This window comes from Chlamydotis macqueenii, chromosome 1, assembly GCF_036417535.1.
Source record: "Chlamydotis macqueenii isolate bChlMac1 chromosome 1, bChlMac1.mat, whole genome shotgun sequence".
NCBI lineage: Eukaryota > Metazoa > Chordata > Aves > Otidiformes > Otididae > Chlamydotis > Chlamydotis macqueenii.
Genome location: NC_141556.1, coordinates 123609975 through 123635139, shown reverse-complemented (window position 1 = coordinate 123635139; position 25165 = coordinate 123609975). Strand labels below are relative to the sequence as shown.

General features: G+C 36.4%; 1 protein-coding gene across 2 annotated transcripts in view; it reads left to right on the top strand.

Moving 5' to 3' along the window:
- Positions 1 to 25165, top strand: part of USP9X (ubiquitin specific peptidase 9 X-linked) — a 101571-nt gene that overhangs the window by 50542 nt on the left and 25864 nt on the right. For both annotated transcript variants that reach the window (XM_086766451.1, XM_010121384.2), the window contains 12 exons: positions 404 to 491; positions 2025 to 2367; positions 3714 to 3809; positions 5445 to 5656; positions 7302 to 7542; positions 7752 to 7901; positions 8004 to 8124; positions 8599 to 8729; positions 8987 to 9265; positions 11905 to 12030; positions 14199 to 14324; positions 17612 to 17778. In XM_086766451.1, the coding sequence (XP_086622577.1) occupies positions 404 to 491; positions 2025 to 2367; positions 3714 to 3809; positions 5445 to 5656; positions 7302 to 7542; positions 7752 to 7901; positions 8004 to 8124; positions 8599 to 8729; positions 8987 to 9265; positions 11905 to 12030; positions 14199 to 14324; positions 17612 to 17778 (2080 nt within the window). The remainder of the gene's footprint in view (positions 1 to 403; positions 492 to 2024; positions 2368 to 3713; positions 3810 to 5444; positions 5657 to 7301; positions 7543 to 7751; positions 7902 to 8003; positions 8125 to 8598; positions 8730 to 8986; positions 9266 to 11904; positions 12031 to 14198; positions 14325 to 17611; positions 17779 to 25165) is intronic.

The window sequence follows — 25165 nt, the reverse complement described above, 5'->3', positions numbered from 1 at the left end:
CTGAATTACATGCATGGTATACTTTTATTTTAACTGACTTCTGTCTTCAAACTGAATACTTGAAATAAGGAAAAATGTATTCAAATGAGTAGAATGCAAGTTCTTAGTTCTTCTTTAGTACTTCCATTATACTGAATGATGAGCACATGTATCTATGCACAAGTGTTTGTTGATTTGATTATAGATCTCAGTAATTTTTGCCTATACCCATTTTAATTTAGGATTAAATTCTAACTGATAATAGGCTGCTGAAAATTATTTTCATACGTTGAACTGAAAATTTATTGTTCTTTGAGTGGTTTTAATTATGTTCAGAATAACAAGTCTTCAAACACATCCTGTCTTTTAGAGTCAGCATGTCTTTCCTGGATGTATTGTCTAAGAAAACTTTTTATATTTGCAGAGCATGGTGAATATGATCCTCAAACTGTAAGACCAGGAAGCAGATACAGTCATGTGCAGGAAGTACAGGAGCGACTGAACTTCTTACGGTTAGTTTTAACCTGATCATTTGTTTAACTTCTGTAAGAATACTTTAAAGAAACCCTTCCCCTCAGTATTTGAATGTTTTTGTATTGGTTTGTGGGTTTTTTGGTTTTGTTTTGTTTTTTGATTATTTTTTTTTTCTGAGAGGGCTTCTGTGCTAGTATTGGAATATTCAAATAAATTTTACTGGGATCTTTGCAATTGAAGACTCTGATTCTGCACTAAGATTTGTATGGGCTTTTTCCATGTGCAGAACCCTAGTGAATTGAATACAGTGTGCATGTGGACACAGTTATTCCACGTATGGATATGCCTATGTGTCCTTATTTCTTGTACCACACCAGAGTTAAATCCATGATCATAAAGTGACATGTACTTGTGTCAGACACTGATGTTAGGTTGTCAGCAACTGAGCCTTAGAAAAAGGTTGCAATAAGAAAAAATTACTTGGATGACTTCCGACCAGCTACTGCTTTTGAGTAAAATAAGAAAACAAAAGATCTTTGCTCATCACAGAGCTGCGGTATGTTGGTGCTTTAGGCTCTCCGTCTTGGCTTTTTCTTGCTCGGTTTTAACCTTTTATAGACAAGTGAAAATACATTAACTGTCAAGTTCTGAAGTATTTTTCACTTGTTTTCTAACTGAGATATTTTTTTCTTCTTAAAATTTTACCAAGAGATTTTATGAATTGAACTGAAATGTTAAACAATTGTTTAATTAAATTATGCAATAGCGTATGGATAGCTGCCTTAATGTATCACTCCTGCATGTTAAAAATTGTAACTTCCTTTAAGTTCACTAGATGTTAATTTAAAGAAATTAATGAAATCCCAAGGCTGTCGAATGTAGAACATGGTAGGCAGCAATTTCTGAAAAGCGGCGCTGTAACTTAGTCCCTGATTACTTTTACAAAGAAAAGTTCTTGAATCAGAAAAATTATTCTGAAGAACTTTGATTATCGTTTGTTCTTCCTGAAACTTTCTTAGTTTAGTGTTAGTGCTCAGAATTGAAGTTCTTAATAGTTCTTTGATAATATTTTAACACAAATAAAAAAGTTGCTTAAATAAAGGGAAAAATTTCCATTTCATTGACTTCTGCTTCTGGCTCTGTTCCATAGAATGGATACCTTATTTTGTGATTTTGCTAAAGTGAGTGCTAAAACGTAGTGAATGATTGCAGAAGTAATTTAATGTCTTACATTGTGATGTGGCTTTTAAATTAAATATTTTACGTTAGAAGATTTGCATTTGTTTGTATATAACATGTAAAGAGTGCTTAGTATTTTAGTGCAAAACAGTTTTTGCTGCATTTTGTTCCTTTTTTGTTTGGACTATAAGGTCTTGATCCATTTGAACTGGCTAAGAAATCATGGGGCTAATTGTGAGTGCACTGATGATGTAAATGAGATTTTCAAGGTTGTACTTATGATATATACATGAATAATATGCATATTCACCTTTTTGCCTGTACTTTTTACTGATTGTAACTCTTGATGTTTATTAGACAGTACTGTTAATTGTCTCTTTGTTTTGCTCAAGATTTTTGTTGAAGGATGGTCAGCTGTGGCTCTGTGCCCCTCAGGCGAAGCAAATATGGAAGTGTTTAGCTGAAAATGCGGTTTATCTTTGTGATCGTGAAGCCTGTTTTAAATGGTATTCCAAACTAATGGGGGATGAACCAGACTTAGACCCTGACATTAATAAGGACTTCTTTGAAAATAATGTGCTTCAGCTGGATCCTTCCCTATTAACAGAAAATGGAATGAAATGTTTTGAACGTTTCTTCAAAGCTGTGAACTGTCGAGAAGGAAAGCTAGTAGCAAAGAGACGAGCCTATATGATGGATGATCTGGAATTAATAGGATTAGACTACCTTTGGAGGGTAAGTTAATTGGAGGAAACATCTGAAAGGTTAACTGCTAAGTCTTTTTGAGTATCTTTTTATGGTTTTAGTTATAGACTGAAATTACAAAAAGCTACTTTTTCAAACTAAATGCATGGATATTGACTTGTCTTCACAGCAAGTATGCACGTTGGTAACTTTGCAGACTGATTGTTCAATGGAAAGTTACTTGAAACATCAAGTATATTTGTGCATTCACATGAGATTAAAAATTTGCTTGTACTATGCTAGAAGAAAGGATTGTTCCAGGGGAATTATCTGTAGGTTTCTCTCTCTCTCACATGCATGTTAGAACTAAACACTTTTTTTGTGCAGTTCATAAGCTAGTTCATGTCATTCCTTTTAGTGTTGTGAACTGAAGTGATTCTAGATTAGACCAAGTTATCACTGGTCTGATTCTTTCTCTTAAATCCACAACCTAAACATGGTTATAGCTTTTCAATAGAAAGACTGTAGCTTTCTGAAGCTTGCCAGATCTATTAGTGAAAAACATCAGTGTCTAATTTGATACTTAACTTGTTCAGAGTATTTCTCATTTTCAGGAGCTACATGAGAACCCATGGTAGCACACTATGACAAGATTATCTTGAATGTGTTATGTAAAATGTGCTGTATATAAAAGAGCAGTCTTCAGTAATTTGGTTGTGGCTTGTTGGAAGAGTTAGGTATTTTAATCATGGTGATCATAGTTATCATAATTTTTGTAGAAATAAGTTTTCACACAATGTTTCTGTACGAAGTGCCCACATAATGCTAGTGTGCTTTCGTTGTGGGAATCAACTGACTTGTATCTGTGCTGCCGTTTGGCATCACGACAGAACTTACAGAGCTTCAGCGCAGTATTCTGCAAGGATTGTCGCTAAGGGCTGCTTTCAGACCTGGTGGCTAATGATGAAAGCATAGATTATCAGGTTAGAAACAGAACTCATTTGCCTTTTTCCCCTTCCACCCACTCACAGCCATTTAAAATATTTTAAAATTCTGTTTCTAAATCTTTTGTGGTCTAGATTATTTAAGCATCTGTGAAAACAGTTGTCATTCTCTGAAGGTAGTGAAAATGAAAATGTAATGTGAAGATGAATATATAAACACTATTTTAATTCTGGTTATAAAGCATTGGCTCTTTTGCTAACTCTGAACTCCAGTTAATTCTTAATTTGTGAGTTGTATTGATTGTATTTTGTAACTAAGCATTTTGTTCACTTTTACCTTGTAAATAATTAGACCTACTATTGTGTCGATACTTACGTAGTTGTTTTGATCTAAAACTTTATACCAGAAAGTTTTAAGATCTTCTAATGCTTTTTTTTTTTTTGTTATGGTAGGTTGTGATTCAGGGAAATGATGACATCGCAAACAGAGCAATAGATCTTCTTAAAGAGATCTATACTAATCTTGGCCCAAGGTTACAAGTTAATCAGGTAAAAAAAAAAAAACATGCAACAAGAAAACTGAGATATAATATGATAGAAAAACAGTGATAAAATTCAATTTGGTGATATTTTTATATTTGAAAGTTTTGAAAACAGAGAATAGTTTTCATGTTTTAGAGAGTATACTCCTGAGTCCAGCCATCAGGTTCTAGTCAAAAGCAGAATTAAGAGGTTTTTTCTGATATTTACAGACTGAACTCTGATTTTTTTTTTTTTTTTTTTTACATTAAATTAATCTGTTGTATTTACTGTTTCTACTCAGAAGACAGTTCATATCATATGCTTATGTAAGCCTTTTGTTGAACTTCCAGCTGTGGTACTTAGTTGGACTAGTATGTTCACTGGATGGGTCTGTTGAGTGTTGTCACAAGCTAATCTAATCTGTTTTATGTCATGTCCCTTACAAAGGGGTCACAGTGTTTCCATATAGTGGTCAAGTTGAGCTCTAGCAAATCAGGTATTTTCTCCTTATGTTAATATTTGCTGGGAGCTGCATTTCAGTGAGCAGAGAAAAGAGGTAATGAGTTTCGGAAAGCTCAAAGGAAGTGGACTGTGGGGATTTCACAAATTTGGGGGGGATTGTTGTCCTCCAGACAGTCTCCAGTTGGTAGCTTGCCAGTTGTATTTCTTAAAACTCCAGTTTCCGTACTTGTCCTCAAAAACAATTTAGTCCCTCAAAAACAATTTTAGTCTTCAGAGCTGCCAGTCTGCTAGATAACAGCACAGCTGCTCTAGGTGATGCATTTACAGCCATTCAAGCTGTATCTTACTGTGGGGGCAGATGGGCTGTATGCTTCTTTCCTGCTATAGGTCTGGGCTTACTAAGCACACATAGATCTGTCCATCTGCACATGGTTAGATATGACACTTCCAAGAAGTGTTGGATTTACTTAACACGCACACAAGTATTTTGTTTCAGTATGCTGGTAACTCCTCTTCTCCTGAACCGCCTCTAAGAAAAGTGGCTACTGGACTGTGGTTTACTGCCATAGCTATGACTGTTAATGTTTTTGTTGCAGACTACTACCTGGAGACACTACACTTTTTTTCTACAGTGATACTATAGGTTATATGTCAGTCTAGGTCAGGAGCAAGGAGGTGTTAGGTATGAGGCAGAAGGATGAGATGCCACTATATTGAATCGAGGTCAAAATCCATTTCTGAGTTTAAGCAGGAAAAGAGCACGTATGGAACCAGATTATGTGATTTGGGGGGGTGGGACACATAGTTGTTTTGGTGGTCTGTAAATGTTCTGTGTTCTTGTTTAGTGTAAAGTAAGTTAACCTGTACTATATTGTCAGCTAGAGATTCTTTAACATAGTCTGAGGAAATGAATAAGAGAAAGTCCAGTTTAGTGTTCTCTGTGCAAATTTTCACTTTTTCTATTTAAGTGCAAGTTTGCACTGTACAGTTACAGCTGCTGAAGACATGCAAGATTTTTTTAAGCACCCACTAAATTAGAGCTGTTTATCAATGGAAGTTGATCCTAAAGTGCAATAAAACAACTTCATAAAGTAACTTACCTGGTTTGGGTTTTTTTTTTACTTGTACCATTGGATTATCCTGTTGAAAAGGTGGTTTTTAATATTTCTTGTAATTGCACCAATTTTTTAATGTAATTAGGTAGTGATTCATGAAGACTTCATTCAGTCCTGTTTTGATCGTCTAAAAGCCTCCTATGATACATTATGTGTGTTGGATGGAGATAAAGACAGTATCAATTGTGCAAGACAAGAAGCAATACGAATGGTCAGAGTGCTGACTGTTTTAAGAGAGTACATAAATGAATGTGACAGTGATTACCACGAAGAGAGAACTATTCTGCCTATGTCAAGGTACACATGAAAATGCACTGCTGTGATTTTAATTTCTGTTAACTAAAATATTAGTAATATCTTTGTGATTTTTGCGTTCTAAAGTGTTTCTATTCAGGGAATGTATTTATAGAGTTTCAAAATTCCATTTTCTCTGCTAATACAGCTAAACTCTGATCTGTAGTGGGAAAAAAAAAAAACAACTTGAAAGATTGGGCAAATACAGACAGATATGAAAGGGATAGCAGACCTGAGAATAAACTTTGTTCTGTAACTAATGCTATGTACCTTGTGGCTAGGTTGTTTTGCATGTATTTCCTTTTTTTAGGTAATTCTTTGAAAGCAATACCATCCTTTAAGTTAGCACTGGCAAATCTTTATTTTTCATACTCCTCTCATACAAAAAACGTGTTGTTGATATATGTCTTCATCTTCCAGAATTGTTTACAGAGATACTCATCTTACTTTGCAAACTTGAATTTAGGATTATCTCTAAGTGAAATATTTTGTGGAAGTTTCTCATCAAAAGGGGAAGAAAAAAGCAGCTGCACCTTCTTTAACTCTCTTTGGTACAAAGCAAAAAGAAACACTTAAATCTAATGTTGTATAAATATTTCCACAAACAAAATACTTTATTTCCTGAGAGAGGAAAGCAGAACAGAAAACTATTTAAGTGTTCCAGTGTTAGTAGCTGTTGTCTGTGGGAAGAAAGTTTCAAAAATACATCAGAAATACACTGAGTTTGCTATGGATTCATGATGCAGCTAACATATTTTTAGACATGGTGGGGGTTTGTTGTCTTCTTATTTTAAATGCCCTTTTTGTCAAGAAAATTGACGAGATTGCTGTTTCTTCATAATATGTCAGTAGTTTGCAGTGCTCCTAGAGCATGTTTATTGTATATATTGATTGATTAGTCCTAAGTAAGTTCTCTTGTTGATTACAAGTGCATCTTTTTTATACGGGCTGCTTATTTGATTAGACTTAACTTTTTCACAGGTCTTGTTAGCAAAGAGCTTTTATGAGGAGTTTTTGCCTTCTTTTATTGCCTGGAATTAGTTTGTTGGGCTTATCTGGGCACATATGTCCTAATGAGTCCTGTGCCATTTTGCAAAGTGTGATCACTGCTGGTGTAAAAATGCTGCTTCTTTTTTTTTGGCGTCTGAATTTTTTTAAAGCATTTTGATTTTTTTTAAATTGAGTTCTAATATATAACTTTTAACAGCTTTTGACAGAAGACATTAAGACTTGGTAACCTGATGGCTTTTTCTGATCTTAGTGTATTTAAAACTGAACTGTTTTGCTAAAAGAGCAAAACATAGTTGCCAGTCTGAGCTTTATTTGCACATTTTGATAAGGAAATTACAAGCAAGAGAAAGGATCTAAAACTTTGTAAGAGACTTTTAGGAATTCTGTCAGTGTTCCTAACCTGACTGTAAAGTTGACTGTGTTTTTGATGCACTTGTGCAAAGTGTGGCTTCTTGAAAGTTTCTGTGTATGTTATATTTGCATAATTGCTAGTGCTGTCACAAAATAGTCTCATGCTGCAGTATACTGCTATACATAAAGATTTGATGTTGAAATATCTACAACACGAAATACAGCATGAAAAATAATTTATTTAATAAGGGCAAAAATAACTTTTGTCTGGTTTGTTTATTTTCAGAGCTTTCCGTGGTAAACATATCACACTGGTAGTTCGTTTCCCAAACCAAGGCCGACAGGTGGAAGATTTGGATATTTGGTCTCATACAAACGACACAATTGGTCAAGTACGGCGTTGTATTCTCAATCGTATTAAAGCCAACAGTGCACACACAAAAGTAGAACTGTTCATTGGTGGTGAGCTGGTGGACCCTGCAGATGACAGAAAATTAATAGGGCAGTTGAATCTCAAAGATAAAACGGTAAGTATTGCAGATTGATTATTTCTGTCAATTCAGATGTTACTTCCCTTTTGTAAATGCCTGAAAACCACCATGCGTGGGATCACTTATTAATGTGAAATAGTTTTGTTCCTCCTTATTTTATTATGCCATCAACATTATATCAGATACTTATTTAGTAAAGATTCTTCATTTTTGCATAGTTTTGATACTATGTTTATGTTTTTCAGCTAATTACGGCTAAGCTTACACAGATAAATTCTAATATGCCCTCAAGTCCAGATAGTTCCTCTGACTCTTCAACTGGTTCTCCGGGCAACCATGGCAATCACTACAGTGATGGTCCAAATCCAGAAGTTGAAAGCTGTTTGCCTGGAGTGGTAAGCATATACTTAGGTTCTGAAATGAACAGTTTAAAAGCATTTTTTCAATACTTTGTCTTTAATGATTTTTATGGGATTTTTTTATTTGCTTATTTTAAGATCATGTCACTGCATCCTCGATACATCTCTTTTCTTTGGCAAGTTGCAGACTTGGGCAGTAGCCTAAATATGCCACCTCTCAGAGATGGAGCACGTGTTCTTATGAAACTCATGCCACCAGGTAAAACTTAATTATATTCAGTTTTATATTGTCATATCCTGTATAATAGTTTATCACCTGTTATATAAAAATTGAGTTAGGGGAGTATTTTCCGCTTTCTGGTAATTTATTTATACTGTAATTCATGACTGTTATCCTAGTTAGGATTGTATGTATTTCCCAAATTTTTATTTCTTGTCTGTCGTATAAAGTCGCATAGTTCGTGGTTGGTAGTGGGGTTTAGTGCCGCAGTGCAGTGAAAATGGGCAGGAGCATTGTATTTTGGAGTGGTTTTGTAGCACTGCTTTAATAGGATCACTTTTGTACTGACAGAAATAATCATTGCACAACACTTCATAATCTGATCTTGTCAGTTACATTTTTGCAGCTTTTCTGATATACTTAAAGTTTTCCAGATATATAATTGTAAATACTACTGGCTTATTGTGGAGTAGTTGTGTTATAAAATGTTTATAAGTTGTGTTTTTATTGCAGATAACACGACGGTTGAGAAACTAAGAGCTATTTGTTTAGACCATGCAAAGCTTGGGGAAAGCAGCCTTAGTCCGTCTCTTGATTCTTTATTCTTTGGTCCTTCTGCCTCACAAGTGCTGTATCTAACAGAGGTTTGTGATGCTTTGCCTGTTCTTTAAAAATCTTCAGTTCTCTCTTTGGCAGTCCTTTCTGTAATGTTGTGGAAGCCTAAGATCAAATTCTGATTGGAAATTAGCAATTGAAAATACTTAATTTACTGGAATAAACTGGTGGATGGCCAGTGCTGTCAAATCATTGCTTAAGTAGTATTCAAATGTAGTCTGATGTTCAAACATCTGTATTCAAGTTAGTATATTTCTGTTAGTTAACTCTGTATTTTGTTCTACAGGTAGTTTATGCCTTGTTAATGCCTGCCAGTGCACCTCTGGGAGAAGATGCCAGTGACTTCCAATACAACTTCTTAAAAAGTGGTGGTTTGCCTCTTGTATTGAGCATGCTGACTAGAAATAACTTCCTGCCAAATGCAGATATGGAAACTCGAAGGGGTGCCTACCTTAATGCTCTGAAAATAGCCAAATTATTGCTAACAGCAATTGGATATGGCCATGTTCGAGCTGTGGCAGAAGCTTGTCAGCCAGTTGTGGAAGGCACAAGTACAATTTCACCGGTAATATAAATCTTCCTTGATGCAAATAGTAATGTACTCTGGTTTTTGTATTGTCTGCAGCAACATCTGTCTGCTCTCCATTAAGGGTCTCTTTGAGCGAGTTGCATGTCAATAACTCACAGTACTTTCAGATAATGTTGCCTGGCAATTCCAAAAAAAGAAATCAACTTACTAAACAGATCCCGTTTCTTTCTGACTGTAGAAAAGTTGGTTGTGAGATCCACCTGCTCTGTATATGATTTTCAATGTTTTGCATTGTCAGTACAGGTAACTTTCCATTTTCAGGTGCATCTATACCATCAATGTGAATTCTGATTTTTTTTTGAGCTGCTGAGTCTATTGAAGGATATGCCTCTGAATTTCTTGTGTCTCCTATTCATGTGTAGTTCATAAACCAACAGAACTGACGTTGAGTCATGCTAGCCCTTTTTCTGTACAAAAATAAGTCCTTGGCTTGCTAGATTATTAATTCTGTCTATTGCTGGTAGAAAATTCTTGCAGATAACAAATAGGTACATTGCAAAGTTAAGTACTGATAGTTGAAAGGTGTCCTACCCTATAATTTCTCAGAGTTAGAAAAGGAAAATGTAACACAGCTATTCTAAACTGTGATCTCATGCGTCTATAGTAGTGGATTTTGTGTGTGTTTAATATGGCTAGTTAGTTTTTCTACATCTGGAGAAATACGTTGTTGGTCAAGATTTTGTTTCTGCCCTCTTACAGTAGGTATACAGCATAGAGCCTCAAAATTAAAATTTACTGCTGTTCTTCTTGGGCATTTGCTTCCACATATTCCAGCTTTTTTTTTTTTTCTTTCTTTTGTGAAGTTCCATCCTGAATAGTTACTTGAGCTATCAACCTGTACTCAAGAATCCGTAGAGGGCCTCGCTTCAGAGCACTTTCTTCCAAAATATTTACCAAGATCCATCTCTGAAGCAGAGAAGTACATTCCCCTGAAGTCTGAAAAATAAATACCTGTTCTGGTTACCCCCATCTGTTGGGAGATACCAGATCCATTGTTTTTCAAGGAAATCAAAAATCTTGATGATTATGAAGAGGTTAAGATCCCTTTTCGTGTCTCATGTTAAAATAGAAACATCTTAAAGCAAACGTGCTTGGCACCCTATCCTTCATCTCTTCAAAATGAGTAAATTTTACTGCTCTGTTTTGTAATTAAAATTATTCAAAAGGCAGTTTGGAACACAGATAACATCAGTTGAGTCTTGATGTACTGTTTGAAACAGATTTATGCTCACCACTTAGGAGGTGGTAATGTTTGTCCATGACTACTGACAGTCATTGCGAAGTGTTGGAAACATCTAACCTTATTATTTTGGAAAAAAGTTACTCTTGCTGTCATCATCATCATCCAGTTTGAAGGACTTTGGTCTTTATATTGTTGCAGCACCAATAACCTTACACCTTGGGATGGAGGTGGGATTTGTAAATACCTTTGTTCTATCATACCTAAAGCAGAAGTAGCGTAGCGTAGCTTTCTGTCCTGGCTTTGCATCGGTACTTAAGAGAATGAGGTAACCAAGACTGTGCATCTGCAGTATTCCAGTTACGGGTCTGCTGCTGTCACTAGAACCTTTTAAATTGTCATTTTTTTTCCTTGCTCTCATAGAAACTTGAATCAATAATGTTGTTAAACATAGTATTCTGATGCATAGATCCTGATTTGCCACCATATATATTGTTTTATCTTTTTACAGCCCACCTCTGTTAGCTAATTGCCTGTGTAAGCTCTATTACAGTCTTCAGTGGGAGTTCTGTAATTTTGCTCCCTGAATCAAGTGTCTTAATGAAACTGATGAAGCAAAGAGATGTGACCACTGCCAGGTGTTACAGACCAACTTCACAGTGTCTCTTTTGAGCAGCATTTGAGACTGGTTTTTTGGATGAAATGGTTAGAAAATGAAAAAACTATTTTATACAAGAAGCTTTAACTTCTGACCACAGCACACAAGTGCTTGCTTTTCAAGCAAGTTTGTCTGTGAGAAGGAAGCAACTATTTCAGATTTGAACTGTCAAAACTATGGAGCCCTGTCAGCCCAAGGAGAAGGAACTCTATGCTCAAACCAGTACAGAAAACAAAAACTTGTCTTGCTCCTGTTTCTATTGTGAAAGTGTGATAAAGAACAGGAGGCATAATCCAGTACAGAATTCTTCTATAGGGTTTTAACTCAGATGTTTAAAATGTATTTAACTATAAGGAGCATTGCAGCCATGTTCTATCTGGACACTATTAGCTAATCCAGGGGGAGACCTGTTGTTTTAGCAAACCCTTTCTTTCCTACATCAACAGAAAGAGAAGGAGACATTGTAATTCTAAATGTTGTTAACTTGAAATAGTCTGATCAACAAACAAACCCCCAAACATAAGCAGTTTTGAGCAAGTGCCTCTGCTCTTAACTACTTGTACTCTATGATCGTGCATTGTAGCATACGGTGTCTTCAGATGTGGTGGTATCTATTTGAAAATGAGGGGGTTTATTTTTCTTGGAGTTTCTGTAAGTAGTTTTTCTTCCAAGATATTACCTACTTCTACCAAACCTTTCCAAGTACCTTTATATTTTAGTATCTTCTTGCTTTCTTTTTTCCATGTAAAAATAAATGTAAGAAATACTTTCTTCCAGATAAACCAGGCTACGCATGACCAGGCAGTGGTGCTACAAAATGCCCTACAAAACATTCCTAATCCAACTTCAGAATGCATGCTAAGAAATGTAGCAATACGTCTTGCACAGCAAATATCTGATGAGGTTAGTGAATTCCTTTCTGCATCACCTTTTTTCCCTGTAGTATCTTTTTATTTTGTTTTAATCCTTAAATTTATTGCTTTGCAAGACATGGATTTTCCTTCTAAAATGTCATGAAATGTTTTACATGATATTCATATGGTTCATAAGCTGTTAACTAATTGAAGGTATATATATTGAAAACACATTAATGATACAAATGAAAAATTGTATTGTGGAGCTTGGTAGAGTTAAACAATGTGCTTTGCAAATATAATAGTCTTATCTGTATGGTACTGTTTGGTATGACCAAACCCCATTTGGATTTGGAATTATGAGTCATGTTAGTGAATACATTAGTGAATTCTGCTCAATTCAGCAGAAGCTAAAATTGGGACTACTGCAACTTCCACTTCTACAGTGAATCAGGATCCCTCAGTTTCCAGCGTGGAAGCAGTTACTATTGTTTTTCTGTGCTGTATAGAATCTCTGCAAAGCTATCTCCAAAGCAGTTATGAGCTATCTAAATAAAAGTAGTCTTGTATTATCATCTTAAAGTTGAAAAGTACACTGTTTCCTCTGAACGAAGAGCAGTGTCTAAAGAAAGCACAATGTACTAGGCTGCAGGACCGAACCGTCTGCCTTTAGTTAGTGGTGGTATTGCATCCGTAAGTGATTGTGTAAAATCAGCCATTTGAACTCTGATTTAATTAACTTCCGTCCACAGAAGAAATGTCTTTTGAGGTGAGAGATTAAGAAAGATTTTTAATTGTGCCTTTGTCCTTTTTGGAGCACTTCTAATAAATAATAAATCATTTTTCTTTCACTAGGCCATCAAAGCAAACAAAATCTGAATCTCTTCTACGAGAATCTACACAATATTGCTGTTAAAGTATCATCTATAATTTTCTGGCATAATTAAAACTGCTGTACATCTGTATTTCTTGTGTATTGTAGTTTGCCTTTAAAATACTTTTTTTTTTCTTTTAATGTTTTGATTGCCAAAGACTTTCAACACAATTAAAAAAAAAAAATCTGATGTGGTTTCTGTAGGCCAGACAGAAGACTACAGCATAGAAAGAAATCTGTCACCTTTTAAAAAATTTTTATTCTTTAAGATTTTGAAACTATGATGAGATTAAAAAAGAATTTTTTTTTTTTTCTACGTGACAATTTTTCCATGTGGTGCTGTTACTGCAAGGTTGCTTTGCTTGTGGCAAAGTTGAAATACCTATTGTTTTTCTTGTAACTACTGTTAATGTCCATATCAGTAGCAAGAATGCACGTTGTTCAGTTTTCCTGATGCAGCTAGCTTAGTAGTTAAGCTTCGAAGAGTTTCCTTTTTTTATTAAGTCTGAGCATTAGAAAAATGGCCGTTGAAAGTTTTGAGAACTGTCTACCGTCTGCTATTAAAGATTGCCCTTTTTTTTTTTTGACATTTCTCATTTGAATATAGGCTCCAGATAGGTTGGGGTTTTTTTTGAACTTGGTGCAAACTATAAATGATGACAGTTGTAGTATGTTTTGTAATGTTTGTGTATCAGTAGAAACTAGTGGATGTTAACTCTGACCATGCCAAAAATACTGAAGAGTGAGTCTACATTCATAAGATATGTGAACTGTGTTCTTCCTCATTTTAAACCCTGCATAACTTTAATATAGAACAATCCCTTTATTTATTAATCACATACTTCATTATTATTAGTTTGTCTGGCTGTCAGCTAGCACAATAAATAATCATGATGGGGACAAACCCCAAAATAACTTCAACTTCCTACATTACTGAAGAGGCTAGCTGCCTTCCAGATGTGTGCTTGGTGGTTTGTTGGGTTTTTTCCCCCCAAACAAAACTGGTTTAGCATTGAAGCCAGTAGTTTCTGCTGAATCTTACTCAGAATCAAAGAGTTGGTGGTTATTTATAAAAAATGTTAACTTTCCTGTGATTCCTGGCTTGTAGCATTACAATTTAAGATTCTGTAATGTATCTAAAATACATGCTACTTTCTATTAAAAAATGAAAGTGACATACAAATGCTTTTCAAGATACAACATTTTTTTTTTCTCTATTTAAGGGCAAATTCTTTGTTAAATTTTAAACTTTCTGTAAATACATTTGTGGGAACCTAGAATCCATTGTAATGTAACTTGCAACGGCATTTTAATGTTGCTTTGGTTTATTTCTCTTTTTTCAGGCTTCAAAATACATCCCTGATATCTGTGTTATTAGGGCTGTACAAAAAATTGTTTGGGCGTCAGGTTGTGGGTCAGTTCAGCTGGTTTTCAGCTCGAATGAGGAAATCAGTAAAATCTATGAAAAGGTAAGAATTCTGAAGCAACTTCTGTTCTATATAACTGTTCCTTTGCTTACTCAAGGGACAGTGTCAACCAGGTCAGACTTAGTGTGATGAGCTTTTTGGTAGTTATCTTGGTGATGATGCATTTCAGAGTCTAGTATGATGTGTCAGTTGTCTTACCACAGTTTAATTATTCTATTCCAGGTTCCTTTTCTTGGTAGCTATTTAATTGTAGCTTGAGTCTGATGTCAGTTCAAAAATGCACCAGTTCTGTAAGCTGCTGTAACATTTTTTCAGCCTAGTTAAATTTCCGTATCTAAATAAGAAATAAGCACTTCTCTGCAATGCTGATTTTTCTAGTCTTCTGGTGTAAAAAGCTTATTCTATGGAAGTTGATTTAAAGCATATGAACAGTCTAGAATGAGAAGCAAGAGCTAACTGATATGAAATTAGCATTGAAGCACTTGGCAAGACAAAATAATTGCTCATCCTATATGTCTTTATGTCTTTTTTTCCTTTTGTTACGTAGGTATGTAGACAGTCTTCATGGTTTCACATGTGGCTTATGCAAATAGTTTGGAGATCAGGATTGTATATTAGTATGTTATACACCCAATGCTTAATGAATGTTGCTTACAGTTATAGGAAATGGTAATCTGTATTTTGACAGTGATTAAAAAAAATATTTTTGTTCTCTGAACATCTTCACTTGTTTGCCTTATAAAATCAGGTTTAGTACTCTTCAATACTTGCCTGAAAGTAAAAGAGAAAGGAATATATATGGAAGTTTTATTCTTGATATATTAGTTGATGTGCTTAAATGATCAATTAGAAGAAGAACTTCAGCAAAATGCAACACCTTTCCATTTAGCTTATGTAGTGGTATAATGGCATCTGCTTCTATTGTTGTGAGAACGACTTCTTCATTAAATAAGCTGGCAGGTGTTTTTGGGGAGATGATAGGACTTGCATGTAAAAAGTGGTTTAATTAGCATGACAGTCCAGGCACGTGAAGATGTGCTCTTATATCTGTACATTGCATGTTTTAAGAGCAGTAGTGCCTTAGAGAAAATACACATAAAAGAAAATATACCTAAATGGGTTTTTTTGGGTGAAAATTGGACAGTTAAAGTTCTGTAAAAATACTTTGAAACAACTGAAGTTTTAAAATAGATGAAATTTAAGCTGTGCATTATCAATCATCCTTCAGAGTTTTTTGTGTTTGTGTAGGGTTTGCTTTTTTTTAATTGACACTTAAATGGACATTTGTAATAAATGGCAGTTGCATTTGATTTATCTTAAGCAAAAGGGAAATGAAAATTGAAGGGGAAAATTGGAAACTAAACAGAGGAGGTAATTGCAGAGGTAAGAAGAAGGGGGAATAAAGTACATTTTGTTAAAAACATTAAAAGATAGGAAAGTGGCACAGAAATAGAGGAATATGATGCAAGGAAAGACATTCTTAATTTAAGAAATTATGTTTGGTTATAGATGAGATGAAGTTACTTCAATGGTAGCTTTATAAAGATTGAATATACTGGTGGTTGGCGAACACTGGCTTAGAGAAAAAAGTATTTTAAGAAAAATGCTTTCAGTTTTCTCAGTTGGCCACTAAACCTTAGACTTCTAACTCATACGTTTGTAGGAGCATTTTGTTAAGTCTGTGGGTAGAGATTTATCATTAAATGTTAGTTTAAGAAGCAAAGCAGACTGATTTTTGTGGAATCAAAAGTGACATGTCAGGTTTCCTAAAAACATCAAAGGTAACTACGGTGAATGTTTTTTTTTCAAGAGACATTTCAGAGTAACCCTATCAAGTATGACTTCTGAGAGAATGTTCTGAGCTCTTGAAGAAGCTTCTCAACTTAACTAGTCAACTCAATTAAACTTTAAAGTCAAGATAAATTATTTTGAGAGTGTAATTTTAATGGAGTCTCTTCTGCCTCCTGCCTCAAAAAATTCTAGTGTGAGAGTCCTCTCAGTGGTTGAAGACGACTGTGTGTGACTTACAAACTGCTATTTCCTTATTGTCTCAGAGAAGATCCATACCCATGTGAAGTACTGCAAGTATGCTGCTTGTACAGACCCGTCAGGTCTTGGTGCCCAAGTATAGGGAAGTGCTTTGTTGAGTAGAAAATGCACTTTGCCTTTCTACTAGATCCCTGCACCCATGCAGAAGTAACTTTCTTTTCTAAGCAGGGTTTCAGTGCAGAGCAGGTGCAGTCTTGAACTTGTTGAAAACATTCTGCTTTTACTTTTGTATCTTGATGTGTCAGAATCATGACATCTTCCTCCTGCAGTGGTAGTGACTGTCTCTGATTAGCTGTTATGCAAAGACAAAATAGTGTCTCTGTTGCCAGACTGAGATATACTTTGTCCTTTTCTGCTGCTGGTTACAGTTAGTTACCTCTTCTGCATTGTGATCCCTTCTTTCTGCCTACTTCATAACCTTTCCCTATATAAAACATTTACTTTATGTCTCTGGTTAATGTTGCTAACCTGCAGCCATGATTACTGATGAATTAAGATTGAAACCTGCTCACATTCAGTTTCTTTGGAACTTCTTCAAGCTAATTGATTTTGGCTTAAATGGAAGAGAGGGCTTGCTTTTTTTGTCAAAGTGCTTATTTTGAGAAAATACACCGAAATAAACTAATTTGATTCAAGTATTTAATTGAAAGAATAGTGTATGTAACATATATATTAGAAATTTTATCCTTTTATATTTCAAAAGTTACCACAGCAACTACGTTTGAAATTTGGTTCAGTTGTTTTGTGTTTCTGAAAAATAGTGAAGTGCTGGATAAATTCTAGCAGTATTAAGCAGCTTTTGGTGTGAGTATCAAAGCTTTGTAAAACTGGACTTCTTGATGAGCACTATGGCCTTTCTCTGTTTAAATTAGTAACTGTTTGCAAAGCTTTACACTCCACGTTCTCTTGAGTAGTGAAGAGAATGATCTTATTTTAAAATTTAGAAAAGCAAGCAAACAAAACCTAAATACAAACCAACAAAAAAACCCAGTGGTACTAACTGATGTAACTTTTGCCTACAAGCTTCCTATTTAACTCTGGCTCCTTAAGTTTGTGCTTGAAATTCTCGTTTGGGAAGCACCATGCTGGAAGTTCAGGTCATCTTGCATAGCGCTTTGAATCACATCTGAGTGGAGTGCATAGAATACTTGTTGCTGATAATCACTTAGTATAGAAATTTGTGTTTTGTGTTTGTATTTAGTGTATATACCTTGGAGACAATTGGGTTTCTTGGGATTTTTTTCTGTACCTACTTTCTGCTCTCTTGCTTGTTTTCACAGACAAATGCAGGAAATGAACCAGACATGGAAGATGAACAAGTTTGCTGTGAAGCATTGGAGGTGATGACCCTGTGTTTTGCTTTGATTCCAACGGCACTGGATGCACTCAGTAAAGAAAAGGCATGGCAGACATTTATCATTGATTTGCTATTGCACTGTCACAGCAAGTAAGTCTTGGTGTTTGGTTTTTTTAATCACATGTATTATTTTGCAATTCAAAATTAATGTAAAGCTTAAACGCAGAGCAGTGACTTCTTAAGTGATTTTTCTGCAATTGTCTTAATTTATTGTTTAGCGATATAATTCTGTAATTTGCCTACCTATCCTAAAGTGGTAGGTCATCATCTTTGTACTTGTGAGGAGGATTTTGTCAAGCCAGATGGATGCCTGATAATGTTCTACTGATGGCTTTAGAACAACTTATTGAGGGTAAAATAATAGATACGTCATGTTTTTCAGAAATTCTGTGACTATTCAGGAAAAAAAAAGGGTTTATGGCCTTTGGAAGAAGGGGCAGGCAACTCAGGAGGACTGCAAGGATGTTGTGAGGTTATGCGGGGAGAAAGCTAGAAGGGCCAAAGCCCAACTAGAACTTAAATCTGTCTACTACCATAAAAAACAATTAATAATGTTTCTATAAATATATTGGCAACGAAAGGAGGATCTCCATCCATTATTGGATATAGGGGGAAACACAGTGACAAAGGATGAGGAAAAGGCTGAGGTACTCAATACCTTGTTTGCCTTAGTCTTTAGTAGTAATATCAGATGTTCTCCAGGTACCCAGCCACCTGAGCTGGAAGGCATGAACGAGGAGCAGAATGAAGCCCCCGTAATACAAAGGGAAATGGTTAGTGACCTGCTACACTGCTTAGACACACGCGAGTCTATGGGACCAAGTGGGATCCTCTGTAGGGTACTGACAGAGCTGGTGGAAGTGCTCACCAAGCCACTTTCCATCATTTACCAGGAGTCTTGGCTAACCAAGGACATCCCAGTTGACTGGAGGTTAGCAAATGTGATGCCCATCTACAAGAAGGGCCAGAAGGATGATCTGGGGAACTGCAAGCCTGTCAGTTTGACCTCGGTGCCAGGGAAAAGGTTACGGTGAATCTCCTCTTGAGTGCCATCATGCAGCACGTACAGGACAACTGGGTGATCAGACCCAATCACCATGAGTTTATGTAAGGCGGGTCCTACTTGACTAACCTGATCTCCTTCTATGACAAGGTGGCCCACTTAGTGGATGGGGGAAAGACTGGATTTTGTCTACCTAGGCTTCAATAAAGCCTTTGGCGCTGTTTCCCACAGCATTCTCTTGGAGAAAGTTGCTGCTCGTGGCTTGGACAGGCATACTCTTTGGGTAAAAAACTGGCTGGATGGCCAGGCCCAAAGACTTGTGGTGCATGGAGTTAAATCCAGTTGGTGGTTGGTCACAAGTGGTGTTCCCCTGTGGGGCCAGTTCTGTTTAATCACTTTATCAATGATCTGGATGAGGGGATTGAGTGCACTCTCAGTAAGTTTGCTGATGACACCAAGCTGCGCAGGAGTGTTGATCTGTTGTTTCTGCTTGAGGGCAGAAAGGCTCTACAGAAGGATCTGAATAGGCTGGATCAATGGACCAAGGCCAGCTGTATGAAATGTAACAAGGCCAAGTGCCAAGTCCTGCACTTGGATCACAATAACCCCGTGCAACACTACAGATTTGGGGAAGAGTAGCTGGAAAGCTCCCTGGCAAAAAAGAATGTAGGGGTATTGATTGACAGCTGGATGAGTATGAGCCAGCAATGCGCCCAGGTGGCCAAGAAGGCCAACAGCATCCTACCTTGTATCAGAAATAGCATGGCCAACAGGAATAAGGAAGTGATTGTCCCCCTGTACTTGATGCTGGTGAGGCCACACCTTGAATACTGTGTGCAGTTTTGGGCCCCTCAATACAAGGAATACACCGAGGTGCTGGAGCACGACCAGAGAAGGGCAACGAAGCTGGTTGTGGGTCTGGAGCACAAGTCTGAGGAGGAGTGGCTAAGGGAACTGAGGTGGTTTAGTCCATAGAAAAGGAGGCTGAGGGGAGACCTTATCGCTCTCTACAACTCCCTGAAAGGAGGTTATAATGAGGTGAGTGTAGGTCTCTTCTCCCAAGTACCAAGTGATAGGATGAGAGGAAACGGCCTCAAGTTGTGCAGGGGAGGGTTAGATTTGATAATAGGAAAAATTTCTTCACCAAAAGGGTTGTCAAGCATTGGAACAGGCTGCCCAGGGAGGTGGTGGAGTCACCATCCCTGGAGGTATTTAAAAGACCTGTAGATGCAGAGCGTAGGGATGTGGTTTAGTGGTGGACTTGACAGTGCTAGGTTAACTGTTGACACTTGATGATCTTAAAGGTCTTTTCCAACTGAAACGATTCTGTGATTCTACTTGCTACATGAGAATATTTAAGTGACTTACATATAGAAGAACTTTCCTATACTTTTTCTGATAAGTATCTCATTGATGCAGTAGCAGCATCTTGATGGAACACTTAGCACTGTTGGGGGACAGACAGACAGGGAAAACCAACAGGAGCCAAGAGCGATGTGCTTCAGTTGCCCTTCAGTCCTGCCAAAGAATTCAAGGATCTCTCTTTGTCTCCAAGCTATTCCTACAGTTCTCCTTAGACAGCATCTGTACGATACAGCATCTATATGATGCGTGTCTTGTGAATTTTATCCTAACTGAAAATGTGTTGTGAAGTACTCGGGGTGTATTTTCAGAAGACATCCAGGTGGAAAGTTTTTTGTATGTTGTTACTAAAGTTATTAATACTTTGGACTGTTAATAAAGATTTAATTCTAGTTTTGTTAAGGTATCTCCACTGTTGTTCCATTAATATTTTGCCTTTCTTTGAGAAATGACAGAGATCAGAAGTTAGCGAAGTTGTTTAAGCCTTTCAGTATACTTTAAATAGAGTCAGATTGTGGTGCTCTGAGATGACTGGGGTCAGAATTTCAGTACTGTGTTTTGGGTTTTTTACTTTTCTAGGTAAAACAGGCTGGAAAGTCTTATGTTCAGGAATATTCACCATAACAAAAGTATTAATAGTATCATCACAGTATCTCTTTACTACGAACTATTTCCACACGTTGATGAAACTGTGGAGTTATCAGAATCCTACAAGCTTTATTAGTTTCCAGTGTATGATACAGGATGTTGAATTTTCAGCTTCAGTGAAGCTTGTTATTGTCACTTAACAAAACATGCTGACAAATGTGTGTTGTAGTTTTGCACATTAAGTGAAACAAGCTGTCTTTCACTATTTTTGGTAACGTTCAAGGCTGATGAGTAAGAAATTGCTACATTTTATTTTTAAAACTGTCAACAGTTGATATCAAGTTACTGTTTTGACAGTAAGTGTATGTTGACCGCATGTCAAATTTGGAGTACTGGTACAACTGAACAGCATGGACAAGTGTTAGTACTGCCTTATCCTTTGACTTTTTTTTTTTTTTTAATGTATCCAGAGATTTATCAGATTTGTGGCTTTTTTACATGATCTTAATTGTACCAATATAAATAATCAGTAATCAGTAATCTTTATCATTGATTCCACTGTAGTTATCTGACTTACTGGTACTGTACTTGAATTTAAGTGACACTTCTCAAGTGTTCATCAGCATTTGGTTACATTTCAGTTAGTGTTTGGTATCAACACTTTGCAAACAGAAGTATTTCTTTGCCTATTAAGTTCAGTAGGCAGTTCTCACATTTAGTTTGTAAGAAAGAAGTGGGTTTGCACAAATAATAATTTTTGAGAACTTACAGATTTGGCCACTGTATTAGGTAATAATCTTTGTGATCTCTGTGCTTATTCCTTGGCGTTATTACAACATTAGAACTTGTGAGGCTGCTTCTGGTGTGACTTGTCTCATGAAGTGGTCTTAAAATTTTTCTTTAAGCTTTGAATATCACAAACTGAGATTCTTGTCATTTTATGTGGGTGGAAACCTGTCATCACAGCTAGGTATCTCCCTTCTTTTGTTTTTCTCTGCCACCGTTTATCAGGTGTCAAGGTTAAAAGTTTCTTATCTGCAATCACTTTCACTGGTTTGGGTTAATAGGCCAGGGTTTTGTCATCAAGAATAACTGAAAGAAGAAAATACTGAAATATTCTTTTGTTACTATGAATCTATTTTGTGATCCTTCCTACTCTAAAAATGCTGTGCCATAAGGCCTTTTTTTTCTGCAAGAACTCACAGAATAGCTGTGTTCGTGTTTACTTTAAAAAAAAAAAAAAACCCAAACCAAAACCCTCTGTAGAATAAGTACGTTAAACTGTTAATTGGTTACAAAAATAATTAGTCTGCTTTGTTTTAAATTTACAGTACAGTGTAAAATATTCAAGTAGTTACTAGCAAGATAGTGATGTTCTGTTTTTACAAACAGAATAGTGCAAGTTACAGATCTACACCAAAGATGACTTGTTTCCACTCTTTCAGTCTTTAGAAACTGCACACGCTCTTTGTGAGGATTTTTCTGTTCTGGTCATATTTCCCTAAGGAAGTGAACTATTGTTTCAAATCAGAAACTTCTAAATCTAAGTCTTACATAATTTAGTCTCTACATTTCACTTGCAGGTTCTATCTAACACAGTTTGTGATGGAGGTAGAAGGTCCTTTTAGCAAAACCTGCAGTCTTGATTTGCAGATGGGGAGTATCTGTCATGGTTTTGCCAGTCTCTTCCAATGGTTACTCTTGCTTTGACTGAATTTGAATTTGAGCTTTGACTGAATTTGAATCCTAGCTATTTCATATTGTTACGCCTAGTGAATAGTTGACTATTGTACTTTTTTCATAAAATATTGGAATAAACTACATGTGTCTCCTTCTCTTTAAACATGTTTTGTTGGCTTAGCAGCCCAAGTCTGAACAGCAGTGGCTTAGTACCCTGGTATGTTAGCCTTTTGCACTTTAAAAATAAGAGTAGCATTAATGGATGGGGTTGGTTTGGGTTTTTTTTTATCAGAGAGAACAAAATTTTTAAAGGCTTCTCTTATCCAAGTGGGCTGCTGCTCAGCTCCTTATCTCTGTTTGCTTTCTCCACCAGAATGGGAAATGAGCTGAATTTATTGTATGGAAAAATGGTTCATACTGTCAGTAAAAGAAGCTAACCGCTCAGCTCTTTTCTCTCATATGCTTCTAAAATTTCTGATATATGTGATAATCTCACTTAGAATCCAGCTTTTCATTATTACATAATGGTTAGAATAGCATAAACATGAGTAGAAATGGAAGACTGATTTGAAAATTAAGATAGTGAAGTCAAACTAAACTAAAAAATTAGTTCCTCTTCTGAATTAACGTGGAAACAAATTTAGTGTTTGCAGTGCAGGGAAAGTTTAGCAAATACCAGGCAGAATTCTGAATACCCTTCCATTTTCAACTATTGTTCTCTAGTCTCCTGTCCTCAATCAGAGAACAATGTGAGCAAAAATATGCATGTGAGAAAATGTTTTTGGTGCCCCATAAAAGACAAGGAAAATGATCAAGTTCAGACCTCACAAGTATGATCGTTCTGGAAAAGATCAGATGGATTGGTGGGTTTTGTTTGTTTCTTTCAGAGGTTGAGATTGTATGGGCCTTCTGCTGTTTCCTCATAGCACAACCGTGCTACCTAGAAATTGAGAAACAGAATGCAAAATGTTTAATAATAAATACTAGAGCAGTTTTTACTCTTCCAGGTAATTGATTCTGTAGTGGTGACCCCTGGATACAAGACTGGCTTAGTCAACAGTAGGTAGCCGAACAGTTAGTCCTAAATGATCCTGGAACCCAGAAGTATTCCACTGATGGCTGCAAAATGTTCAATGGTCATACATCTGTGGCCCAAATAAATAAAAATTCTTACTGCCCCTGTAAAGCAGTGGCACTGGCCCATTGAAGAGGCTGACTTTGGTTAACTAAACAGAAGTCTGTATCCTGGAGCTATCAATAGGATGGGATTCAGGTTGCCTGCCTTAGTGGAGGCATTTGGCCTCCAGCTGTTTCGTCAGGTGAGTGTGAGTTCATCATGCAACTCATGTCCTATGTGCCAGCTCTATGCTGTTGCCATGATGTCTAACATGGCACTGGATGCCTGCGTTTAGGCAACTGCATCCCTGCCATGGTTCCTTAGGAGCTCTTAGATTGTTATAGCCTCATGAAAATATAATACTTGTGTTTAAATACTACATCCTTAGAGACATAACAGTGTGAAATATGTGTTTCCTTGGTCACATTTGTCACTTCAGGAAAATACCACCTTTCTCTATTTCATTCTGCCTTTAAGTACATGAACCTAAGGAGTGTCTGTGATGTGTCCCAAGCAGTTGCATCTTAAAATAAAGTTCTGTTAGAAGTTTTGTGAAAACATTAGCTCAGCAATTGGATTCCATAAAATATCAGTTATTATTAAGAGCAAACAGACCCCCTCCACCCCATGGTCTTCTGCAATTCAAAGCAATGTAGTAGAGTTTGGAAAGATCAGAGAAGGGTAACAAGGGAGATCAAAGCTCTGAAATGACTTCCATCTGAGGAACAGCTGAATAGCTTGGGGCACTTTGTATTGGAGAAGAGATAAATGGTGGGAGGAGAATACCACAGAGACCTTTAAAATCAGGAGGAGCAAAGGGAGAATAAAGAGAGAACAATGTTTCTTTGTGTAAGAAATTCTTGAGCATAACATTTAAGCAGTGTAAACTTTCAATTTGGGAATAGTTTGAGGCATTCCTTCATTAATTTGTCCAGTGAGGGCTATGTAATACTCCTTTTGGTAGTCTTTCTGAACCACAAATCGTTAGAAGCTGAGGGAACACTCTGGAGAAGTATCACTGCATGCTTCCCTCTTGTGCACTTTTCTAGGTGTATACCAGAGACAGGGTGCTCAGCTAGGTGCGTCTTTGCTCTGACCTCATGGTCATTCTTGCATGTCTTTGAAGCACAGTTAACCACACATGAAAGAACTCTTGAAGGAAATAGAATTCTTTCATGTGCTTTCCACAGTGACCTCATGGGCAGAAGACAATGATGGCCACACCAAAAAGACACTGTAAAATTCTGTTTCTTGTATGTTGAGATACTCTCATAAAGCACAGCATTCATTTATGTTTTTCCCCACTCAAGCAGAGTTGTTTCTAACAGTTTTTACAAGATAATAATGCTCAGGCAATTAATCTTACAACTTGAAAGAATAGGGTTTGTTTTAATTATTTTTTTCCTTAGGCTCATCCATCCCCACATTATTCCAGTGGTAAGATTAAGTTCTTAGGTGGAAAATTTCCTTTATTGCTAGCCACTTGCATTTTCAGGGGGTCATCTTTTCTCATTTCTTACTAATGATAAATTTTGATCACTTCATAGATACTCAGCAAACTGCTGTAGTGATACATAGGAGCAGTTTTACTAGACTAGTTCTATTATGTCTTTCAGGCACACCTGGTGCTTAATTAGAAAAAAAAAAAACAAACAGAAAAATTAATTTAAAGATTGCAAATTGCTTGTGTTATTCGGTATTTCCTGGTAGTTGCGAAGGCTTAGTGG